The sequence below is a fragment of the Perissodus microlepis genome, chromosome 16 (assembly GCF_051167445.1).
Source record: "Perissodus microlepis isolate ML-2025 ecotype Zambia chromosome 16, ASM5116744v1, whole genome shotgun sequence".
NCBI lineage: Eukaryota > Metazoa > Chordata > Actinopteri > Cichliformes > Cichlidae > Perissodus > Perissodus microlepis.
In genome coordinates, this window is record NC_140476.1 from 10013666 (window position 1) to 10035225 (window position 21560).

General features: G+C 39.2%; 2 protein-coding genes across 8 annotated transcripts; both read left to right on the plus strand.

Annotated features, from left to right (window-relative positions):
• Positions 1–5698: 5698 nt before the first annotated feature.
• Positions 5699–12204, plus strand: LOC146370409 (serine/threonine-protein kinase pim-1-like). Of its 3 annotated transcripts, none has more exons than XM_084908268.1 (11): positions 5699–5817; positions 6426–6499; positions 7497–7622; positions 9012–9254; positions 9389–9541; positions 9663–9757; positions 9895–9942; positions 10046–10264; positions 11185–11365; positions 11453–11623; positions 11713–12204. In XM_084908268.1, exons 1-11 carry the CDS (start codon positions 5774–5776, stop codon positions 11802–11804), a joined length of 1446 nt encoding a protein of 481 aa, XP_084764394.1. In that variant the 5' UTR covers positions 5699–5773; the 3' UTR covers positions 11805–12204. The 3 variants fall into 3 exon arrangements, with proteins under 3 accessions (XP_084764394.1, XP_084764393.1, XP_084764395.1); XM_084908267.1 differs by having other exon boundaries at positions 5700–5817; positions 7443–7622; XM_084908269.1 differs by lacking the exons at positions 5699–5817; positions 6426–6499 and having other exon boundaries at positions 7510–8600.
• Positions 12205–12324: 120 nt separating this feature from the next.
• Positions 12325–20522, plus strand: LOC146370410 (serine/threonine-protein kinase pim-1-like). 5 transcript variants are annotated; one of them, XM_084908262.1, is made up of 11 exons: positions 12325–14133; positions 14743–14816; positions 15760–15939; positions 17331–17573; positions 17708–17860; positions 17982–18076; positions 18214–18261; positions 18365–18583; positions 19504–19684; positions 19771–19941; positions 20031–20522. In XM_084908262.1, exons 1-11 carry the CDS (start codon positions 14033–14035, stop codon positions 20120–20122), a joined length of 1557 nt encoding a protein of 518 aa, XP_084764388.1. In that variant the 5' UTR covers positions 12325–14032; the 3' UTR covers positions 20123–20522. The 5 variants fall into 5 exon arrangements, with proteins under 5 accessions (XP_084764388.1, XP_084764389.1, XP_084764390.1 ...); XM_084908263.1 differs by having other exon boundaries at positions 15814–15939; XM_084908264.1 differs by having other exon boundaries at positions 12325–13335.
• The last annotated feature ends 1038 nt before the right edge of the window (positions 20523–21560 follow it).

A 21560-nucleotide genomic window follows, 5' to 3' on the forward strand; every position in this document is an offset into this window, starting at 1 on the left:
TTGCCAAATAAATTAATTATTTTTTCTATCTCAATAACTCATATGCAGTTCTTCCAAATGATCTCTGCTTATTGAAATGACACTGCTTATTTTTCATCACATGGTTTATGTATAAAATGAACCATGATTGTTTCCTAACTAAGTAGCTGTAAGTGCTTACACCTAACCAGGCCCATGCTAACCGGGTCTTCTGGATGAGGAACTTGCTTCATGCCTCCTTAATTTAAACTCTGTATAGAGATATTAACTCTTGGTGGTCAGCATTTTTTCATCTGGACGTTTTTTTTCCTTCAGTCAAAAACTATTCTGGAAGTGAAGTCTGTGCAGTTGGACATTTTTAGAAGAAATGATTTCTGTTAAGTTTATTTTGTCCACTGGCTTCAAAGTTTAAATGGCTCTCGGGGTAGTAATTTGGGGGACATTGTTCATTAAAGGCACAAAACATTCCTTAGTTTGAGACAACATATCTTGATAATACTTTTAGGGGGTTCCTTTCTGGTGTCTTCAGATTATATTGGTACTTGTACTAAAATACTTTTTTTTTGTCCCTGTAATTCATCTCCTCTAATCTAATATAATCCGAAGAGTTGTCCTGCTTATCACGGTTATATGGCTTTTTTGTGCAGTGGGCTTATTTCAGAAAAAGTTGTTTTTTTGCAAACTTGAGTTTAAGGTTTGTTAAACTGAACATGATTTACCATGACATAACACCAGAACAGATAAGAGGTTTAATCAGCCATCTTTTAAATGAGAGAAGCAGATTTTTAAAAAGTTGCGAAGAAGAAAAGCCACGGTCCCTTCTTTTAAATATGACACATCACATCCTGTTCAAAACACCTTGTGTCTGGTCATTTATTTCTAACACCTTTAATTAATAATTCCAATCGCTTCGTTTCCTAAAGACCATGCAAAGTTCACCGCAGGCTTCGAAGCACACATGTCCCCAATATTTCTAACTAATCTAAACGAATCAACGGGAGAATCATTTATGTCACGACTAGAGCCTGTTTGGAGATTATCTTCATTATTTCTCCATGGAAATGCGGTTTTATAAATAACTACTCCCACATTTCTCTTCACATGTATTTATTATATGTAACATGTCTCTGTGTTTATGTAATACTTGAGATTAACATCAACTACCAGTCAGATGAAACAGCTGGTCCTCTGTGTCCACTTTAGCCACTGTTAGCTTTGATTAAATATACCTTTACAAGAAAAATAAAGTCATTAACTTTGTATTTCTTTAATAATACAATAGGGCTCTGAACAAAGAGTGGGACTTGGCAGGCATTTCAGACTTCTGCTACAATAGCAAGATGAGTCACACAAAACTCAGTTTATACTATATATATTTAAGTTCACCTAAACTATTCAGCTGCACTGTAGCTGGTATTACATCTTTGAAACAGCTTCAGCGGAATAGAGGATACTGGAAAAAAAAAACTTGCACTTTAACAAGAACAGAGATTCACTTAGTACTTTGTTAAACACTGCAAGTCCTTGAAACATTGATTTTTGTGTGCTTGTGTGTGTGTGTGTTGAATTTGTTTGCAGCCCTATTATGAAGGGACTTTCTTATAAGCAGAGGAGGTGAAAGTATGGCACTCCAGAATCCTCTGGGAGCCATTACTGGCATCGCTGATGCAGGAAATAGATTCACTGTAGAAAATAATACCCTTGAATAATTAATTAGATGAGTTTTAAATCAACAGCAAACGCACTGACTGCACAAATAAGAGCAGGTAAAATTCCAAGAATGCTGTTAGTTGCTTTTGAAACTTAAAGATGATCAATAATAAGATGAGAGTGTGCAGTTAAACTTAATAATATGCTTTTTAAGTCCATAATTCATGTTTGTTTCACAGTAAAGGCCTTAGTCAAATCAAAGAAGTGGAAATGTACTTAGATACTGGTCAGAACTCTGAGCTATAAAATTTTATTCAGTTAAAACTTTCTAAAAAAGAAACAAAATCAATTGCGCATTTAAGTTTTTGACAACAGAAGCAATTATGTCTTCCAGTGGATTGGATTCGGGTCATTGCTAAGGTTATTTTCTAGAGAACTGTGATCGTCTGTTGATGGACGTCGTTTAAGGATAGAACTATTTTTTTTCTTTAAAGAATATTGGTGCATAATTATAGCTTCTGTTTGATTCCTTTTGATGAGGAATAGTCACCTTTAGTTTGACTGTTTTTGAGAAGTAAAGACATAAATACAATTTAAATGAAGTGAATTGAATGACGGCATGATTACTGTATCATTAAAAAAGGAACATCTGATAAAGCAAGCTCAGGCAAATACATCAGTTCTGTGAAGAATTATGAAAAACACTCAGCACTGAGTAAACTAAATACATCGCTATATATCTATATGTAGCGATGTAGTTTGCAATGCCGAGAAACCGCTGCTGGCTTTCAAGGTCAGTGAATGAAGAAAATCACCACAGCCTTTTCTTACCACCACAGTTCTGATATTTGCACGATGTCTTTGTTGAATATTGAATAGTGAGTCAGTACTGGCACGTATATTAATGACTTTTGAGAACAGTCAGTTTGACGGTGTCCTGAGGGGCAGACGCATCTACTCAAAAGCTGACAATTAGCACTAAACAATGCTGGGGAAATTGAATACATCTGTCAGTCAGTACAAGTAAAATCTATCCACACAAGTTTGTTTCCAAATGACAAAAATGTTCTCGCACAACGAAACTACGTTTTTTAATCATGTTTGAATGGAAATGTATTTCCTCTCGGGTTACGATCCTTTGTGACATTTCAGTTACATTTGTAATGAACATCTCTTCGCCATTTGTATTCCTGCCTCCTCCTTTTATGTTTTGCTCACTCTTATTCAGGTAAACAATCACAGCTCATTCAGGACCACTTTAGTCAAAGAAATGATTATTTCCAGTTGCAAAAGCTTAATTATATTTGACAGCATGAGTCTGTTTTGAGAACTCCCAATCCTTCCACATGCATGTGTGGAAAGCCTAAAGCAGAGAGATGAGTAGCATGAACCCATCCCTAGGGATGGGTATCGTTTAGGTTTTATCCGATACCAGTACCAAACCGGTACTTTTGAAACGGTGCTTAAACGGTGCTTAAAGAATGGAGAACACAACCCACCCGCAGTAGATGTGCCGGGTGTGAGGTCTCGCAGCAAGCTATCAAATACGGCGCATTTCTCGGCTTTTAACAAAATGCTGTACGTCGCCAGGTGTTTCATCAGATTCGAGGAGTTACCTCCTTTGCACAGTATCACCTTAAAGCACTTGTTGCAGGCTGCTGAGTTTGCATATTTTGCTGTGAAGTACAGCCAGACTTTGACCGCGTTGCCTTGGGCATTTTCAATCTGTAGCTCTGCTCTAAAAGAACGTACGTACCTGGGCCCGCCTACTATCCTTGCAAAGGTAAAATGATTGGCTAGAATCCAAAGTGTATGACATTTCAGGAAAAAAAAGCACGGAAATAAAGCACGGAAATGTGCGCTGCTTTTCGGTCTGGTTACTACTGTTTATGTCAGAACCGGTGCCATAATGGCACCGGATACCGGTACCCATCCCTACCCATCACTAGGGAACAGAACAAACCAGACATCAATTACAACAAAAATGACACTGACCCAGCCAGCATAACTTGTCTGCCTTAAGAAATGTTTAGCAATATTACAAATTGGGTGATATGCCTAAAAGTAGCTTCTCATGTGTTCAGCATTGTCAAAGGCTACATTTTAATTAAAACCACAATCTAGTAATGTTCTGTCTTTAACCTTCCTAATTTGTTTTTTGTCCTAACCTAACACTAAATTGCCAGTGAAAACAAAAGTTACATAAATAAAGAAAAGTAAAGAAAATTACGGTCTCACACAGGAGTCAAACCCTAGTTTCTAAATGATGTCAGTAATAGGAAATTCTATCTTTAAAAAAACCCAAATTGTTACACCACTTTGTCAGCCTCGCTGGCGTCAAGAATCATTAGTATTACTCCTATGCTAAAGCTTTAGTAGAAGTTGCACATCAGTTGGTGTCCCCGCCCCTTATCCCCCTTAAAATCCTAACTTGAAGATGCAGAATTTGCTTCCTATTAATATGGATGTCATTCATGAAGGTAATACCCAAGCAAATAGCAATTTTATTATGATCTGTGCTGCAGTTATAAGACCTGGCACTCGAATTCTTCCTAAAACCCTCTCCCCACTCCCTACTGACATTGTCATGATGTTACTGCTTTCTCACTGCAGTCATGCAATTTATTCTATAAAAAGCTCTTAATGTTTTGCTTTTATTCCCCTTGTTTTGTAGTGTATTGCATTTATAAAATGAGGTTGCTGTTGTAAAATGTGTGACTTTGGGATATCCTTTAAGTGTGTGAGCTCTCATAAAAAGAAAAAAGAAATTTGTGGGATTAAAATATAATTACATTTTATCATAAGAATCAAGAATCGCACTAACTGTACCATGACATAAAAAATGTGGCATTTTACCCAGCTAACTACTTTAATTGGAATTATGTTTTGTAAAATATATTTTTTGATTTTATTTTTTGTTTTTGAAGGCTCTGATAGGATGAATTTCTTAGACAACCAAGAAATTGAGGCACTAGTGGCTAACACTGTATTTTAAGCGAAAGCATAATTCTGGCAACCACTACCAATCAGCAATCAGAAAACAAAAATAAAAATAATGCTGAGGAAAATGCAAATAGTTCATCCAATCTGGGAATCACGTTAGCTTTAAGTAAATCATGCTAGCTCACTGCATGTGACAATCCCACTACCTCCTAACAAGAGTATGTTGCTGTCATTAGAAGGACTACATTGTGTGATTATTTCACCAAGTGCCTGAATAAAATTTGACCAACTAATTTAGTTTGTGTGGCTATATCTGTGTGTATAGATTAATAAAATGATTAGGTTCCATTCGGTAATCAAAATCAAGTGAGTAAACTTTGGAAATAAATCAAGAGAGGATGCATACACATAATTCAGTAGTAGAACGACTTTTAGCAGCTATATCTTGAAGTAATCATTATCATCTCACATAATTGTGGAGGACATTAGGCCCCTCTTTTAACAAAAGAAACTGTTTATTGGGCTTGATTGCTATTTAAAAGTCGGTGCTATAGTTCAGATATTTTTTCTTTTTTTTTACCGCCCATTTTTTGTGCTTGTTGCATTACACAGTTTTACTAAAGTAAAGGACTCATTGTCTTGATACATGCTCAATCATCCAGGTAAGTACATCCCCAAAAGTGGATTTTGTTCATCTGGACATAGCGTTTTCAGTGGGAAGAACCTTTTTGTCACTCAGCCAAGTGACTCCTGCAGTGCAAAAAACCAACTCATTAAAATATACTAATTACAACAGCTAATATTCATGCTTTAACATTCCCACATCTTAACATACCTATCTTAAAATATAAGTTAAGTTATTTTTATTTATAGCATTAAACATAACTGACATTTTGGTGCATAGCAAAACTGTCAGTCATACAGTCATAGAGTCATAGAGCATGGTTAGCACCCTCATGACTTACCATATTTGCAATGGGCAATTAAAATTGGTACACTCATACTTTTTTGAGGTATAGTAAATATGTTTCAATTGATAGTCATTAATTTTGCGATTTTTAAAAAAATTCTCTTGTAACCAAGGTTATTTTCTGAAGTATGAGATTTCTGATTATTTGGCAGTCATTGAACGTGCCACAATGCCGTGAGCATAGCAGCCACCCAGCCCAGCTCTAGAATTTTCTTTTCCTCCCTTGATCTGATGAGGAGTGTTGTTCTTGTGCCCACTGCCAGCTGGAAACTTGGGTACATTTAATATGAGTCGCTGTAGATAAGTTTATGAAACATTTGTACTTGAAACTGATGTTTTAATGTGTTGTTAGACAGAGAAGTCATGAGCCGAATCCGACAGGCATTGGCCATTGCATGAACTCCTCTGGGGAGTTAGCTTGCAGCACATGTTCAAATTGAATGTTCTGGGTCTTATTATGCTGCAGCAAGATTCAAATCCACAGCTGCGATGTTTTTGTTAAGGAAGAAAGCTAAATGTTGTAAAATATGTGAATGAAGTTATTACCGGGCTGGATAGCAGACTGTTAGCAAGCTAGCAGCTAAGGAAACCTGGCTACCTTTCCAATATGGCGGCTGATACAAGGTCAAATATCAAGATTATGTGTTTTTGCCTAAGAAAATTTGGTTAACAGCATTTATTTTTTCTGTTAATATTTTTTATATGGACCAGCCTGTATCTTTATGATGTTAAGACTGCTAGATGAGCTGTTAGTGACACTGAGTTAGTCATGACTATGCTTTCTGTGTTTTTTCCCTCCCCTTTTGGTATCCTGTTCCTGCTGGATGAACCACTTCATGATAATCCTCATCTGATGACTCCGCTGCGCTATCCTGCCTGGTAGATTCTCCTTGCTGCAGGTGTATGCTTCTGCCAGCTGGATGCTGTTACTGGATAGTACACCGTTCCAATGGAGCGGTAGGAACAAATTGAAACACACTAAAAGAAAAGGGTTATTGTTTAAAATTGTGTTTTAATAAATGTGTTAATGTTAATTAAGTGTTCATTGTGTGCTGGAGGTCCTACTGGTCCTATTGTGGAGCAGCTACTACCTCTCCTTTAAGAAACTTTCCTCTGATGGGATACAGATATTTGGGACACATTTCAATTCTTGTAAGGGTTTAAAAAATACACAAACTTGGAAGAGTTGGCTGGATTTGTACAAAATGAGATGGCTGGCAATGGAAAGATGCAATTCGATTGTTACATGTTTAACCCTTTAAAGTCAGTCGGAGCAGGCACGCTCTGTTTTGCGTAACTATTTTTAAATCCCTGTAGAACCGGGAACCGCGTAAGCTAGCGCAATAATTGTTTTTGCATATGAAACCAGAGGAGTTGTACTTACATCTTATGCCATCAGCTTGTCCTAGGTCACGGTTTCCTTCCACATATAGCTTTGCAAAAATTGCATAAAAAGCGCTTGCAGTAACAAAAACATAATATTCCAGAAACACGCTTTGCCGATCCGATCAGCTGTTCGTATTCCAGATGTATTTAATTTTCAATCAAGATGGCAGAGCTGTAATCATGCTCTAAAATTATATATTGTAATATGAAAATTGTAAAGTTACTTAACCTGTGAGTCCTTGGTAAAGACATTCTCTTCAAAGTGAACGCTGCAAAGATGAGATGCAAGTTTCAAGTACAGTACATTTCAAGTACATCCTTCTTATGTTAGCTAGCCACTAGTTCAGTCTCTGTGCTACACCATCACCTACAGGACAACTGCAAAAAAACAACAACAACAACAACAAAGAACAAAAAAACAAAACATGTAGTTAAGATGATGGTTTTTAATTAGCTGCTGTAAAACAATGTAATAACAATAAATAAATGCAACATGACATTAACTGCTTTTTAGGTAAGTACTTTATGTACTTTTGGAGAACTGTTAGATCATCCATGTTTTCTACAGTCATTGGTTTGCTGGACAAAGTGGCCCACCCGAGGGGTCCCCTGCCATTGACCAGCAAGCCACCCTGGCTGAGGATCATCTGGTTGCCAGGGCAGAAGGAGCAGAGCATGCCAGGCAGTCATGGAGGTACAGCATTCTAATAAGGTGTCAAGGGGGTATACACCAGGCTTTGGTGGACACAGGCTGCGCACAGGTCCTGGTTCACCAAACCCCGCTTTGCCCCGGGACATTATTGGTGTTGCAGTGGGTGGAGGTTACATGTGTACATGGGGGCATTCACAGACAAAACACATGGAATAAAGGCTGCAGTCAGTTTGTACCTGTGGCATCCTCTAATTTTAGGAACACGTTGGCAGGGATTTAATAAACTTTTGGGGCAGTATGTGGGGTTCTGATCACGATATTAAGTAGTGTGTAGTGTCTGCGTGGCGCTCAGCGGTGATGCAGGGTTGTCCGACGCCGATTCCGATGATTCGCCCCACAGAAGATTTTCCACTGGTGACACCCTACGCTCAGCCTTTGACAAAGTGATAGAAATTGATGATCACTTCCTGCTGCGTGGACCTACCCTCGCTTTGTACTATTGAATGATCCTAACAGAAAAAAATAGAGTTAACACTGACTTAATAAAAAAGTGTTATATTTTATCTCAGATAAACTAGTCAGTGTTTATTAGTATTTGCTCAACTAGAAGTCTTCATAGTAGCATCCACACATCAAGTCTTTAAACAAATAATGAAAGGATAATGAAAGAAAGTTTAATGTGAAATTACTGAATTATATGAAATATTATGGCTTTGTCTGCCAGAGTGTTTTTCTTTAAACTACTTGGAACACTTTTCACTTTTACTGGCAGTCAGTTATGTCACTAAAAGGCAGGGTTCTAATGTTGTGTTGCCATAGTCTCCGGAGTTTACTTTTAAAGCTCACTTACATAACTGACTTATACAGCTTAGTTAGAAAAGTCAAGCATCCAGACATTTGAAGGACTATTCACTCATTAAGGTGACATTTTCTATTTTAAAAGTTCTCAAAAAATTAAGATGAAAAAGGAAACAAGAAAAGTTCCGACTGAGGCAGATAAGAAAGATCCAGGAGATCAAAGTAAGTAAAAAAAAAAAAAATCCCCCAAATAACAGAATCTACATTTCTAACAATGTTGAGGCTCTGTGTATAAAATGATTCATTTTTAGAGGATTTAAATCCTAGTTTTGATTGAAACTAACCTAAGTGCAACATGTCTAATCAAAGAAAGGTTACTGGGGCACTTTGTCTTTTGGTAAAATAATGTGACAGGTTTATTCTTGGACTGAGCAGTGAAAACAGAGCAACAAGTGTCATCAGTATCTAGACTTAGTAGACCTAGTATGGACTCGTGTTGGTGTGTTTTTTATCAAAAGGATAAACTTGTTATTATATTGTAAGCAATACTAATTTAAAATTCAATGGCACCAAAATCCTTCTAGTCCTGATGTCGAGCGCTCTTTTTCACTAATGTGTTGTTGTTGTTTATAGATTGTAAGAGCAGGGTGGCTAAAAGAAAGGCCAGTCCTGAAAAAAAGACCCCCATAAAAAGAAGGAGGGTCACTGAGCAGGCTGGTCCTTCCACCAGCTCAGATGCTCATGTGGTCAGGGGAGTCAAGCGAAAGGTCCAACAAGATGAAGCGGGGACAACCAATACAGCAAAAAAGCGTAAACTTCTTGACCATATTAGCGGTGACAAGGGGCAGGCATCTTCCTGGTTGGACACTGGTAAAGGTAGGCTAATTAGTTGAGTGAAGGGTAGATTAAGTGTACATCTGGTTGCTAGTTTTAAGATATTAGTGTTTGGGAGATATTTGTGTCTATTATCTAATAAGCTGATGTGCTTTTGGTGTTTTCCACATCTGCAGACTGCAGCATAGAGATTTCAGAGAGCTGCAGTAAAAACAAAAAGGCTGGCAAAAGGAAAGCTGCGGGAGACACCAGGGACCCACCTAAGAAGAAGAACGTGGACCAGGACAAAACCAAAACTGGTGCCAAAAAGTCAGCGGCTGAACAGAAACGTAAGTAGCAAGCAGCTTAGCTTTTATATTCAGGTGAAGAGCAAAATGAACATTTAGGGTACAGCAGAGAGTAATTTGTGTGACAGCTGTAGTAAAACCCAATTTGTGTTTGTCTGTTTAGGTGACTTCCAAGCGAGATACGTGGAGGAGCACCGGCTTGGAGAAGGAGGATGCGGAGCAGTGTTTGCTGGCTACCGCATAAAGGATCATTTACCAGTAAGTGTTCAGATGGTGGTAGTAAGACAGGCAGTAACGCAGATAAGGGATAATATCGTAAGCTGAGACGTGTGCTGTTTTACACCTTTAATTATGTCATACTGAGGAAATGCTCATCAATGCCCTGTGTCTTTTAGGTGGCCATCAAACACATCCCAAAGGGGAAAGTGTACTGCAAAGTGAAGGTAAATGTGCAAGACTTGAATTGTTTTTACATTAGTGGATTGCATGCAGCGTTCACCTGTGGAACGTCTGTGCCTCATCATCCACTTTGTTGAAATATTTCAGGATGATAACGGGAAGAATCTGTCAGTGGAAGTTGCCATCATGCTGAAGCTTGCAGCTGAAGCAGATGGATCAGTGGTAACATCAGCCCCAGTGTCTCTGTTGGAGTGGTTTGACTTTGGCAGAGAGCTGATCCTGGTGATGGAGAGACCTGTCCCCGCTGTGGACCTGGATAAATACATAAAAGAAAATGGAGGATTTTTGCCAGAGGACAAGGCCAAGGCAAGTTGACTTCCCTTAGAAGAGTCTTAGACTGTACATCATTCAATCAAAGCACAGAGTATTAGAGAAACATTAACCCATTGATTGATTATTGTCTTTTTCATCATTTCCAGGTAGGGCTGGGCTATATCATACCGTTCACGGTAATACCGGTGTAATTTTGGGCAACGATAGGAAAATGAAATATCGCGATAGAATATGGGTAAAACGCGCATGCGCAGTGCCTATGTTTACATACGCACATGGCGGTGACGCAGAAAGAGAAGAGCGAAAGTGGATCGTTGAATGAAACGGATGAACCAGAACTGGTTTGTAAAAATGCTGCGACTTTAGTGGTGTGGAACTGGTTTAGCTTTCGTCCGTCAGATACACAACAAAGCACAATTTTTGGTAGAGCATGCTAGCGGGCCGTCGTTATTACCGTGTTGTTTGGAAAATACGGCACACTTAAAATCAATCCTTTGATTTTTCTGAAACTCGACAGTGCCCCTTATAATCCCGTGTGACTTATGTATGAATTCTGGTTGTGTTTACTGACCTCAAAACGATTTTATGTACACGGCGACTTTGCTAAGCTACAAAGCCGCACCGCTCGATGGATTGTCGGAGCATTACGGCTATCGTAGGCAGGCGCCTCGCGGAGTGATACGTACTGCACCTCAACATTATATTACCGTATTGTGTGTGTATAACCTCTTTTGAAGTTTTGTGGATATTATACATGGTTATGCTGAGGATATGTCGGCCAATTTCCACTGGAAATGCCTTTTGGTTAAACTGTCAGCAAGGAATTTGCACTGTTACATTTTTATATAACTTTAATGGACATAAAAAAAACAGCTGCTTATATCGTTATCGCAACTTTTCAAATGTATATCGTGATAAATATTTTTGGTCATATCGCCCTGCTCTATTTCCAGGTCATTCTGAAGCAGCTGGTTGATGCTGCGAAGCACCTGGAGGATGAACACATCTTTCACCGGGACATCAAGAGTGAGAACATTCTAATTGAGACCGGCTCAGATGTACCGCGTGTTCGTATCATCGACTTTGGACTGAGCTGCTTTTTTAAGGAGCGGTCGCAGTACCGCGTCTTCTATGGTAACATATTCTGCTCTTGCCTCTTCACAGATGTCACAATTTTCGCCTTTTGTTTTAGAAGAAATTGCAATTGTGTCTGTTTATTAGGTACAGAAATTTACTCCCCTCCCGAGTGGTACGGGCGCAGTTGCTACAGGTCTGGACCCACCACGGTATGGCAAATGGGAGTGGTTCTGTACGAAGCGCTTCATGCGGGGGACTTTAACACCACGAGCTTCCTCGAAAGGCGTCTGAAATTCAAAAGACATCTGTCCAAAAGTAAGAAAACGTCACACTTCAAGACTGACTGATGGCTTGGACCACTGGAACTATCATCTTCATGTTTTTTCTCTTTCCTTTCTTTCCAGACTGCCGGGATTTCTTGGACGCGTGTTTAACCAAAGTCCCGGAGACGCGGCCGACGCTGGAGGACCTACAGCATCACACTTGGCTGAGATAAACCCATCACACACACACAAACACACATAATTCAGACGTTATCATTTATGTGTGATATATGAATTACCTTTCTTTTTTTCTGTTTGACAGGAAATAATTTTTTTAATTGGCCCACTTTAAATTTCAGTGTTTTGGAATTCCTGTAACCCCCCCAGCCATCCCAGGAAAGGGGATCTCTCTTTGAATGGGCTTTCCCGAGGTTTCTTCCCGTCAATCTGGCCCCCCCAGGGGAGTTTTTCCTCGTCTTCATAGAGAGCTTGGGCTGGGTCAGGAGCTCCATCAAAACTGTCTTTATTTAATTACTCTAATGTAATCATATACTTTAAAGTAATCAAATAAAAAACAGTAAAAATCTGAAGACTTGAAGTAAACTTCCATTAAAATAAAACTTGTTTAATTCATCTTTGCTGAGGATACTGTGTTATTACTATTTCAAGGATTGTATTTTACCTACGATGTATTTTGAAAAGTAAGAAAATTAAAAGGTAAATCAGGTTCAGGTATATACAAAGAAAGTCACGCTGCCACTGCTCTGAAGACTTGCATCTGTTGCCCTAACCCCCAAACAGTCTTGACAGATTTCCTGGTTCTAGCAGAGGTTGCAGCAGTTTTTCCTTCCCACTGTTGCTGATTGTTTGCTCATAGTGGGCTGTCTGATTGGTGGGATTCTTTCTCTAATATTGTGGGTTCTCTACCTTACGATGTAAAGCGACGCTAGACGATGGATGTGATTTGATGCTATAGTTACGATTGAATTTATTTGTTAATGTCCGTTCAAGAAAGGAAGTTTGATATTTCTTAATATCCGTCTATACTCAGTGTGAACTGTGAGCTGTTTGACTGATCACCTAATGTGTGACAAAAGAATGCGCTGTGATGCTAATGACAGTCTGCGCTCTCTTACCTGTCTGCAAAGGTTGGCCATAAAATTACTGCTGCAATTTATCGGAGATGTGCAGAAGCAGAGGCAATTTACCGGATTTAAAAATGATGTAATTCATGCAATATTGGTTAAGCTACTGTTAAGACATAACGTAATAATTTAACAAACTGTGTTTATTTCTTTATTTCTATAAATATTTCTATATATATATATATGTGAATTCCACATTTGTTTATTGTACTTTCATTAATGTATGTCCGTTCACTGAATTAGTCAAGTCAGGTGTGACTTTTTAAAAACAGAACCACTGTTGTTAAGCTTTATGCAACAGCTGCCCTAGATTAACAGTATTGGTGATTTCAAAATATGTTTTTATGTTTCTGTAATAGTTAGATCAAAAGTATAATGCTTAAAATTAAGGAGCTTGGAAAGAAAAGCGTCTGGACTTCTTTAAGTTGCTTGAAGACGTTTCACGTCTCATCCGAGAAGCTTCTTCAGTTCTAACAGTCAAATGGCGGAGAGTCCCAGATTTAAACCCAGTGGGAGTATCCCCCCAAAGAGGGACAAAGGACTCCCTGATGATCCTCTACCTAATCACATGAGCCAAGGTGTGAAAACAGGTGTGGGTCACAATCAGCCAGGGTTTCAGGTGAGCTCATTGTGAAACCTGGCCCCACCCTATCACGTGGTATCAGAGAAACTCAGAAGAGTTTTCTCCAGAAACTGTTTATTGGGCTTGATTGCTATTTAAAAGTCGGTGCTATAGTTCAGATATTTTTTCTTTTTTTTTACAGCCCATTTTTTGTGCTTGTTGCATTACACAGTTTTACTAAAGTAAAGGACTCATTGTCTTGATACATGCTCAATCATCCAGGTAAGTACATCCCCAAAAGTGGATTTTGTTCATCTGGACATAGCGTTTTCAGTGGGAAGAACCTTTTTGTCACTCAGCCAAGTGACTCCTGCAGTGCAAAAAACCAACTCATTAAAATATACTAATTACAACAGCTAATATTCATGCTTTAACATTCCCACATCTTAACATACCTATCTTAAAATATAAGTAAAGTTATTTTTATTTATAGCATTAAACATAACTGACATTTTGGTGCATAGCAAAACTGTCAGTCATACAGTCATAGAGCATGGTTAGCACCCTCATGACTTACCATATTTGCAATGGGCAATTAAAATTGGTACACTCATACTTTTTTGAGGTATAGTAAATATGTTTCAATTGATAGTCATTAATTTTGCGATTTTTAAAAATTCTCTTGTAACCAAGGTTATTTTCTGAAGTATGAGATTTCTGATTATTTGGCAGTCATTGAACGTGCCACAATGCCATGCGCATAGCAGCCACCCAGCCCAGCTCTAGAATTTTCTTTTCCTCCCTTGATCTGATGAGGAGTGTTGTTCTTGTGCCCACTGCCAGCTGGAAACTTGGGTACATTTAATATGAGTCGCTGTAGATAAGTTTATGAAACATTTGTACTTGAAACTGATGTTTTAATGTGTTGTTAGACAGAGAAGTCATGAGCCGAATCCGACAGGCATTGGCCATTGCACGAACTCCTCTGGGGAGTTAGCTTGCAGCACATGTTCAAATTGAATGTTCTGGGTCTTATTATGGTGCAGCGAGATTCAAATCCACAGCTGCGATGTTTTTGTTAAGGAAGAAAGCTAAATGTTGTAAAATATGTGAATGAAGTTATTACCGGGCTGGATAGCAGACTGTTAGCAAGCTAGCAGCTAAGGAAACCTGGCTACCTTTCCAATATGGCGGCTGATACAAGGTCAAATATCAAGATTATGTGTTTTTGCCTAAGAAAATTTGGTTAACAGCATTTATTTTTTCTGTTAATATTTTTTATATGGACCAGCCTGCATCTTTATGATGTTAAGACTGCTAGATGAGCTGTTAGTGACACTGAGTTAGTCATGACTATGCTTTCTGTGTTTTTTCCCTCCCCTTTTTGGTATCCTGTTCTTGCTGGATGAACCACTTCATGATAATCCTCATCTGATGACTCCGCTGCGCTATCCTGCCTGGTAGATTCTCCTTGCTGCAGGTGTATGCTTCTGCCAGCTGGATGCTGTTACTGGATAGTACACCGTTCCAATGGAGCGGTAGGAACAAATTGAAACACACTAAAAGAAAAGGGTTATTGTTTAAAATTGTGTTTTAATAAATGTGTTAATGTTAATTAAGTGTTCATTGTGTGCTGGAGGTCCTACTAGTCCTATTGTGGAGCAGCTACTACCTCTCCTTTAAGAAACTTTCCTCTGATGGGATACAGATATTTGGGACACATTTCAATTCTTGTAAGGGTTTAAAAAATACACAAACTTGGAAGAGTTGGCTGGATTTGTACAAAATGAGATGGCTGGCAATGGAAAGATGCAATTCGATTGTTACATGTTTAACCCTTTAAAGTCAGTCGGAGCAGGCACGCTCTGTTTTGCGTAACTATTTTTAAATCCCTGTAGAACCGGGAACCGCGTAAGCTAGCGCAATAATTGTTTTTGCATATGAAACCAGAGGAGTTGTACTTACATCTTATGCCATCAGCTTGTCCTAGGTCACGGTTTCCTTCCACATATAGCTTTGCAAAAATTGCATAAAAAGCGCTTGCAGTAACAAAAACATAATATTCCAGAAACACGCTTTGCCGATCCGATCAGCTGTTCGTATTCCAGATGTATTTAATTTTCAATCAAGATGGCAGAGCTGTAATCATGCTCTAAAATTATATATTGTAATATGAAAATTGTAAAGTTACTTAACCTGTGAGTCCTTGGTAAAGACATTCTCTTCAAAGTGAACGCTGCAAAGATGAGATGCAAGTTTCAAGTACAGTACATTTCAAGTACATCCTTCTTATGTTAGCTAGCCACTAGTTCAGTCTCTGTGCTACACCATCACCTACAGGACAACTGCAAAAAAACAACAACAACAACAACAAAGAACAAAAAAACAAAACATGTAGTTAAGATGATGGTTTTTAATTAGCTGCTGTAAAACAATGTAATAACAATAAATAAATGCAACATGACATTAACTGCTTTTTAGGTAAGTACTTTATGTACTTTTGGAGAACTGTTAGATCATCCATGTTTTCTACAGTCATTGGTTTGCTGGACAAAGTGGCCCACCCGAGGGGTCCCCTGCCATTGACCAGCAAGCCACCCTGGCTGAGGATCATCTGGTTGCCAGGGCAGAAGGAGCAGAGCATGCCAGGCAGTCATGGAGGTACAGCATTCTAATAAGGTGTCAAGGGGGTATACACCAGGCTTTGGTGGACACAGGCTGCGCACAGGTCCTGGTTCACCAAACCCCGCTTTGCCCCGGGACATTATTGGTGTTGCAGTGGGTGGAGGTTACATGTGTACATGGGGGCATTCACAGACAAAACACATGGAATAAAGGCTGCAGTCAGTTTGTACCTGTGGCATCCTCTAATTTTAGGAACACGTTGGCAGGGATTTAATAAACTTTTGGGGCAGTATGTGGGGTTCTGATCACGATATTAAGTAGTGTGTAGTGTCTGCGTGGCGCTCAGCGGTGATGCAGGGTTGTCCGACGCCGATTCCGATGATTCGCCCCACAGAAGATTTTCCACTGGTGACACCCTACGCTCAGCCTTTGACAAAGTGATAGAAATTGATGATCACTTCCTGCTGCGTGGACCTACCCTCGCTTTGTACTATTGAATGATCCTAACAGAAAAAAATAGAGTTAACACTGACTTAATAAAAAAGTGTTATATTTTATCTCAGATAAACTAGTCAGTGTTTATTAGTATTTGCTCAACTAGAAGTCTTCATAGTAGCATCCACACATCAAGTCTTTAAACAAATAATGAAAGGATAATGAAAGAAAGTTTAATGTGAAATTACTGAATTATATGAAATATTATGGCTTTGTCTGCCAGAGTGTTTTTCTTTAAACTACTTGGAACACTTTTCACTTTTACTGGCAGTCAGTTATGTCACTAAAAGGCAGGGTTCTAATGTTGTGTTGCCATAGTCTCCGGAGTTTACTTTTAAAGCTCACTTACATAACTGACTTATACAGCTTAGTTAGAAAAGTCAAGCATCCAGACATTTGAAGGACTATTCACTCATTAAGGTGACATTTTCTATTTTAAAAGTTCTCAAAAAATTAAGATGAAAAAGGAAACAAGAAAAGTTCCGACTGAGGCAGATAAGAAAGATCCAGGAGATCAAAGTAAGTAAAAAAAAAAAAATCCCCCAAATAACAGAATCTACATTTCTAACAATGTTGAGGCTCTGTGTATAAAATGATTCATTTTTAGAGGATTTAAATCCTAGTTTTGATTGAAACTAACCTAAGTGCAACATGTCTAATCAAAGAAAGGTTACTGGGGCACTTTGTCTTTTGGTAAAATAATGTGACAGGTTTATTCTTGGACTGAGCAGTGAAAACAGAGCAACAAGTGTCATCAGTATCTAGACTTAGTAGACCTAGTATGGACTCGTGTTGGTGTTTTTTTTATCAAAAGGATAAACTTGTTATTATATTGTAAGCAATACTAATTTAAAATTCAATGGCACCAAAATCCTTCTAGTCCTGATGTCGAGCGCTCTTTTTCACTAATGTGTTGTTGTTGTTGTTTATAGATTGTAAGAGCAGGGTGGCTAAAAGAAAGGCCAGTCCTGAAAAAAAGACCCCCATAAAAAGAAGGAGGGTCACTGAGCAGGCTGGTCCTTCCACCAGCTCAGATGCTCATGTGGTCAGGGGAGTCAAGCGAAAGGTCCAACAAGATGAAGCGGGGACAACCAATACAGCAAAAAAGCGTAAACTTCTTGACCATATTAGCGGTGACAAGGGGCAGGCATCTTCCTGGTTGGACACTGGTAAAGGTAGGCTAATTAGTTGAGTGAAGGGTAGATTAAGTGTACATCTGGTTGCTAGTTTTAAGATATTAGTGTTTGGGAGATATTTGTGTCTATTATCTAATAAGCTGATGTGCTTTTGGTGTTTTCCACATCTGCAGACTGCAGCATAGAGATTTCAGAGAGCTGCAGTAAAAACAAAAAGGCTGGCAAAAGGAAAGCTGCGGGAGACACCAGGGACCCACCTAAGAAGAAGAACGTGGACCAGGACAAAACCAAAACTGGTGCCAAAAAGTCAGCGGCTGAACAGAAACGTAAGTAGCAAGCAGCTTAGCTTTTATATTCAGGTGAAGAGCAAAATGAACATTTAGGGTACAGCAGAGAGTAATTTGTGTGACAGCTGTAGTAAAACCCAATTTGTGTTTGTCTGTTTAGGTGACTTCCAAGCGAGATACGTGGAGGAGCACCGGCTTGGAGAAGGAGGATGCGGAGCAGTGTTTGCTGGCTACCGCATAAAGGATCATTTACCAGTAAGTGTTCAGATGGTGGTAGTAAGACAGGCAGTAACGCAGATAAGGGATAATATCGTAAGCTGAGACGTGTGCTGTTTTACACCTTTAATTATGTCATACTGAGGAAATGCTCATCAATGCCCTGTGTCTTTTAGGTGGCCATCAAACACATCCCAAAGGGGAAAGTGTACTGCAAAGTGAAGGTAAATGTGCAAGACTTGAATTGTTTTTACATTAGTGGATTGCATGCAGCGTTCACCTGTGGAACGTCTGTGCCTCATCATCCACTTTGTTGAAATATTTCAGGATGATAACGGGAAGAATCTGTCAGTGGAAGTTGCCATCATGCTGAAGCTTGCAGCTGAAGCAGATGGATCAGTGGTAACATCAGCCCCAGTGTCTCTGTTGGAGTGGTTTGACTTTGGCAGAGAGCTGATCCTGGTGATGGAGAGACCTGTCCCCGCTGTGGACCTGGATAAATACATAAAAGAAAATGGAGGATTTTTGCCAGAGGACAAGGCCAAGGCAAGTTGACTTCCCTTAGAAGAGTCTTAGACTGTACATCATTCAATCAAAGCACAGAGTATTAGAGAAACATTAACCCATTGATTGATTATTGTCTTTTTCATCATTTCCAGGTAGGGCTGGGCTATATCATACCGTTCACGGTAATACCGGTGTAATTTTGGGCAACGATAGGAAAATGAAATATCGCGATAGAATATGGGTAAAACGCGCATGCGCAGTGCCTATGTTTACATACGCACATGGCGGTGACGCAGAAAGAGAAGAGCGAAAGTGGATCGTTGAATGAAACGGATGAACCAGAACTGGTTTGTAAAAATGCTGCGACTTTAGTGGTGTGGAACTGGTTTAGCTTTCGTCCGTCAGATACACAACAAAGCACAATTTTTGGTAGAGCATGCTAGCGGGCCGTCGTTATTACCGTGTTGTTTGGAAAATACGGCACACTTAAAATCAATCCTTTGATTTTTCTGAAACTCGACAGTGCCCCTTATAATCCCGTGTGACTTATGTATGAATTCTGGTTGTGTTTACTGACCTCAAAACGATTTTATGTACACGGCGACTTTGCTAAGCTACAAAGCCGCACCGCTCGATGGATTGTCGGAGCATTACGGCTATCGTAGGCAGGCGCCTCGCGGAGTGATACGTACTGCACCTCAACATTATATTACCGTATTGTGTGTGTATAACCTCTTTTGAAGTTTTGTGGATATTATACATGGTTATGCTGAGGATATGTCGGCCAATTTCCACTGGAAATGCCTTTTGGTTAAACTGTCAGCAAGGAATTTGCACTGTTACATTTTTATATAACTTTAATGGACATAAAAAAAACAGCTGCTTATATCGTTATCGCAACTTTTCAAATGTATATCGTGATAAATATTTTTGGTCATATCGCCCTGCTCTATTTCCAGGTCATTCTGAAGCAGCTGGTTGATGCTGCGAAGCACCTGGAGGATGAACACATCTTTCACCGGGACATCAAGAGTGAGAACATTCTAATTGAGACCGGCTCAGATGTACCGCGTGTTCGTATCATCGACTTTGGACTGAGCTGCTTTTTTAAGGAGCGGTCGCAGTACCGCGTCTTCTATGGTAACATATTCTGCTCTTGCTCTTCACAGATGTCACAATTTTCGCCTTTTGTTTTAGAAGAAATTGCAATTGTGTCTGTTTATTAGGTACAGAAATTTACTCCCCTCCCGAGTGGTACGGGCGCAGTTGCTACAGGTCTGGACCCACCACGGTATGGCAAATGGGAGTGGTTCTGTACGAAGCGCTTCATGCGGGGGACTTTAACACCACGAGCTTCCTCGAAAGGCGTCTGAAATTCAAAAGACATCTGTCCAAAAGTAAGAAAACGTCACACTTCAAGACTGACTGATGGCTTGGACCACTGGAACTATCATCTTCATGTTTTTTCTCTTTCCTTTCTTTCCAGACTGCCGGGATTTCTTGGGCGCGTGTTTAACCAAAGTCCCAGAGACGCGGCCGACGCTGGAGGACCTACAGCATCACACTTGGCTGAGATAAACCCATCACACACACACAAACACACATAATTCAGACGTTATCAGTTATGTGTGATATATGAATTACCTTTCTTTTTTTCTGTTTGACAGGAAATAATTTTTTTAATTGGCCCACTTTAAATTTCAGTGTTTTGGAATTCCTGTAACCCCCCCAGCCATCCCAGGAAAGGGGATCTCTCTTTGAATGGGCTTTCCCGAGGTTTCTTCCCGTCAATCTGGCCCCCCCAGGGGAGTTTTTCCTCGTCTTCATAGAGAGCTTGGGCTGGGTCAGGAGCTCCATCAAAACTGTCTTTATTTAATTACTCTAATGTAATCATATACTTTAAAGTAATCAAATAAAAAACAGTAAAAATCTGAAGACTTGAAGTAAACTTCCATTAAAATAAAACTTGTTTAATTCATCTTTGCTGAGGATACTGTGTTATTACTATTTCAAGGATTGCATTTTACCTACGATGTATTTTGAAAAGTAAGAAAATTAAAAGGTAAATCAGGTTCAGGTATATACAAAGAAAGTCACGCTGCCACTGCTCTGAAGACTTGCATCTGTTGCCCTAACCCCCAAACAGTCTTGACAGATTTCCTGGTTCTAGCAGAGGTTGCAGCAGTTTTTCCTTCCCACTGTTGCTGATTGTTTGCTCATAGTGGGCTGTCTGATTGGTGGGATTCTTTCTCTAATATGGTGGGTTCTCTACCTTACGATGTAAAGCGACGCTAGACGATGGATGTGATTTGATGCTATAGTTACGATTGAATTTATTTGTTAATGTCCGTTCAAGAAAGGAAGTTTGATATTTCTTAATATCCGTCTATACTCAGTGTGAACTGTGAGCTGTTTGACTGATCACCTAATGTGTGACAAAAGAATGCGCTGTGATGCTAATGACAGTCTGCGCTCTCTTACCTGTCTGCAAAGGTTGGCCATAAAATTACTGCTGCAATTTATCGGAGATGTGCAGAAGCAGAGGCAATTTACCGGATTTAAAAATGATGTAATTCATGCAATATTGGTTAAGCTACTGTTAAGACATAACGTAATAATTTAACAAACTGTGTTTATTTCTTTATTTCTATAAATATTTCTATATATATATGTGAATTCCACATTTGTTTATTGTACTTTCATTAATGTATGTCCGTTCACTGAATTAGTCAAGTCAGGTGTGACTTTTTAAAAACAGAACCACTGTTGTTAAGCTTTATGCAACAGCTGCCCTAGATTAACAGTATTGGTGATTTCAAAATATGTTTTTATGTTTCTGTAATAGTTAGATCAAAAGTATAATGCTTAAAATTAAGGAGCTTGGAAAGAAAAGCGTCTGGACTTCTTTAAGTTGCTTGAAGACGTTTCACCTCTCATTCGAGGAGCTTCTTCAGTTCTAACAGTCAAATGGTGGAGATGGTGGTCCAGACAGTTTTCTTTCCAAGCTTCTTAGACT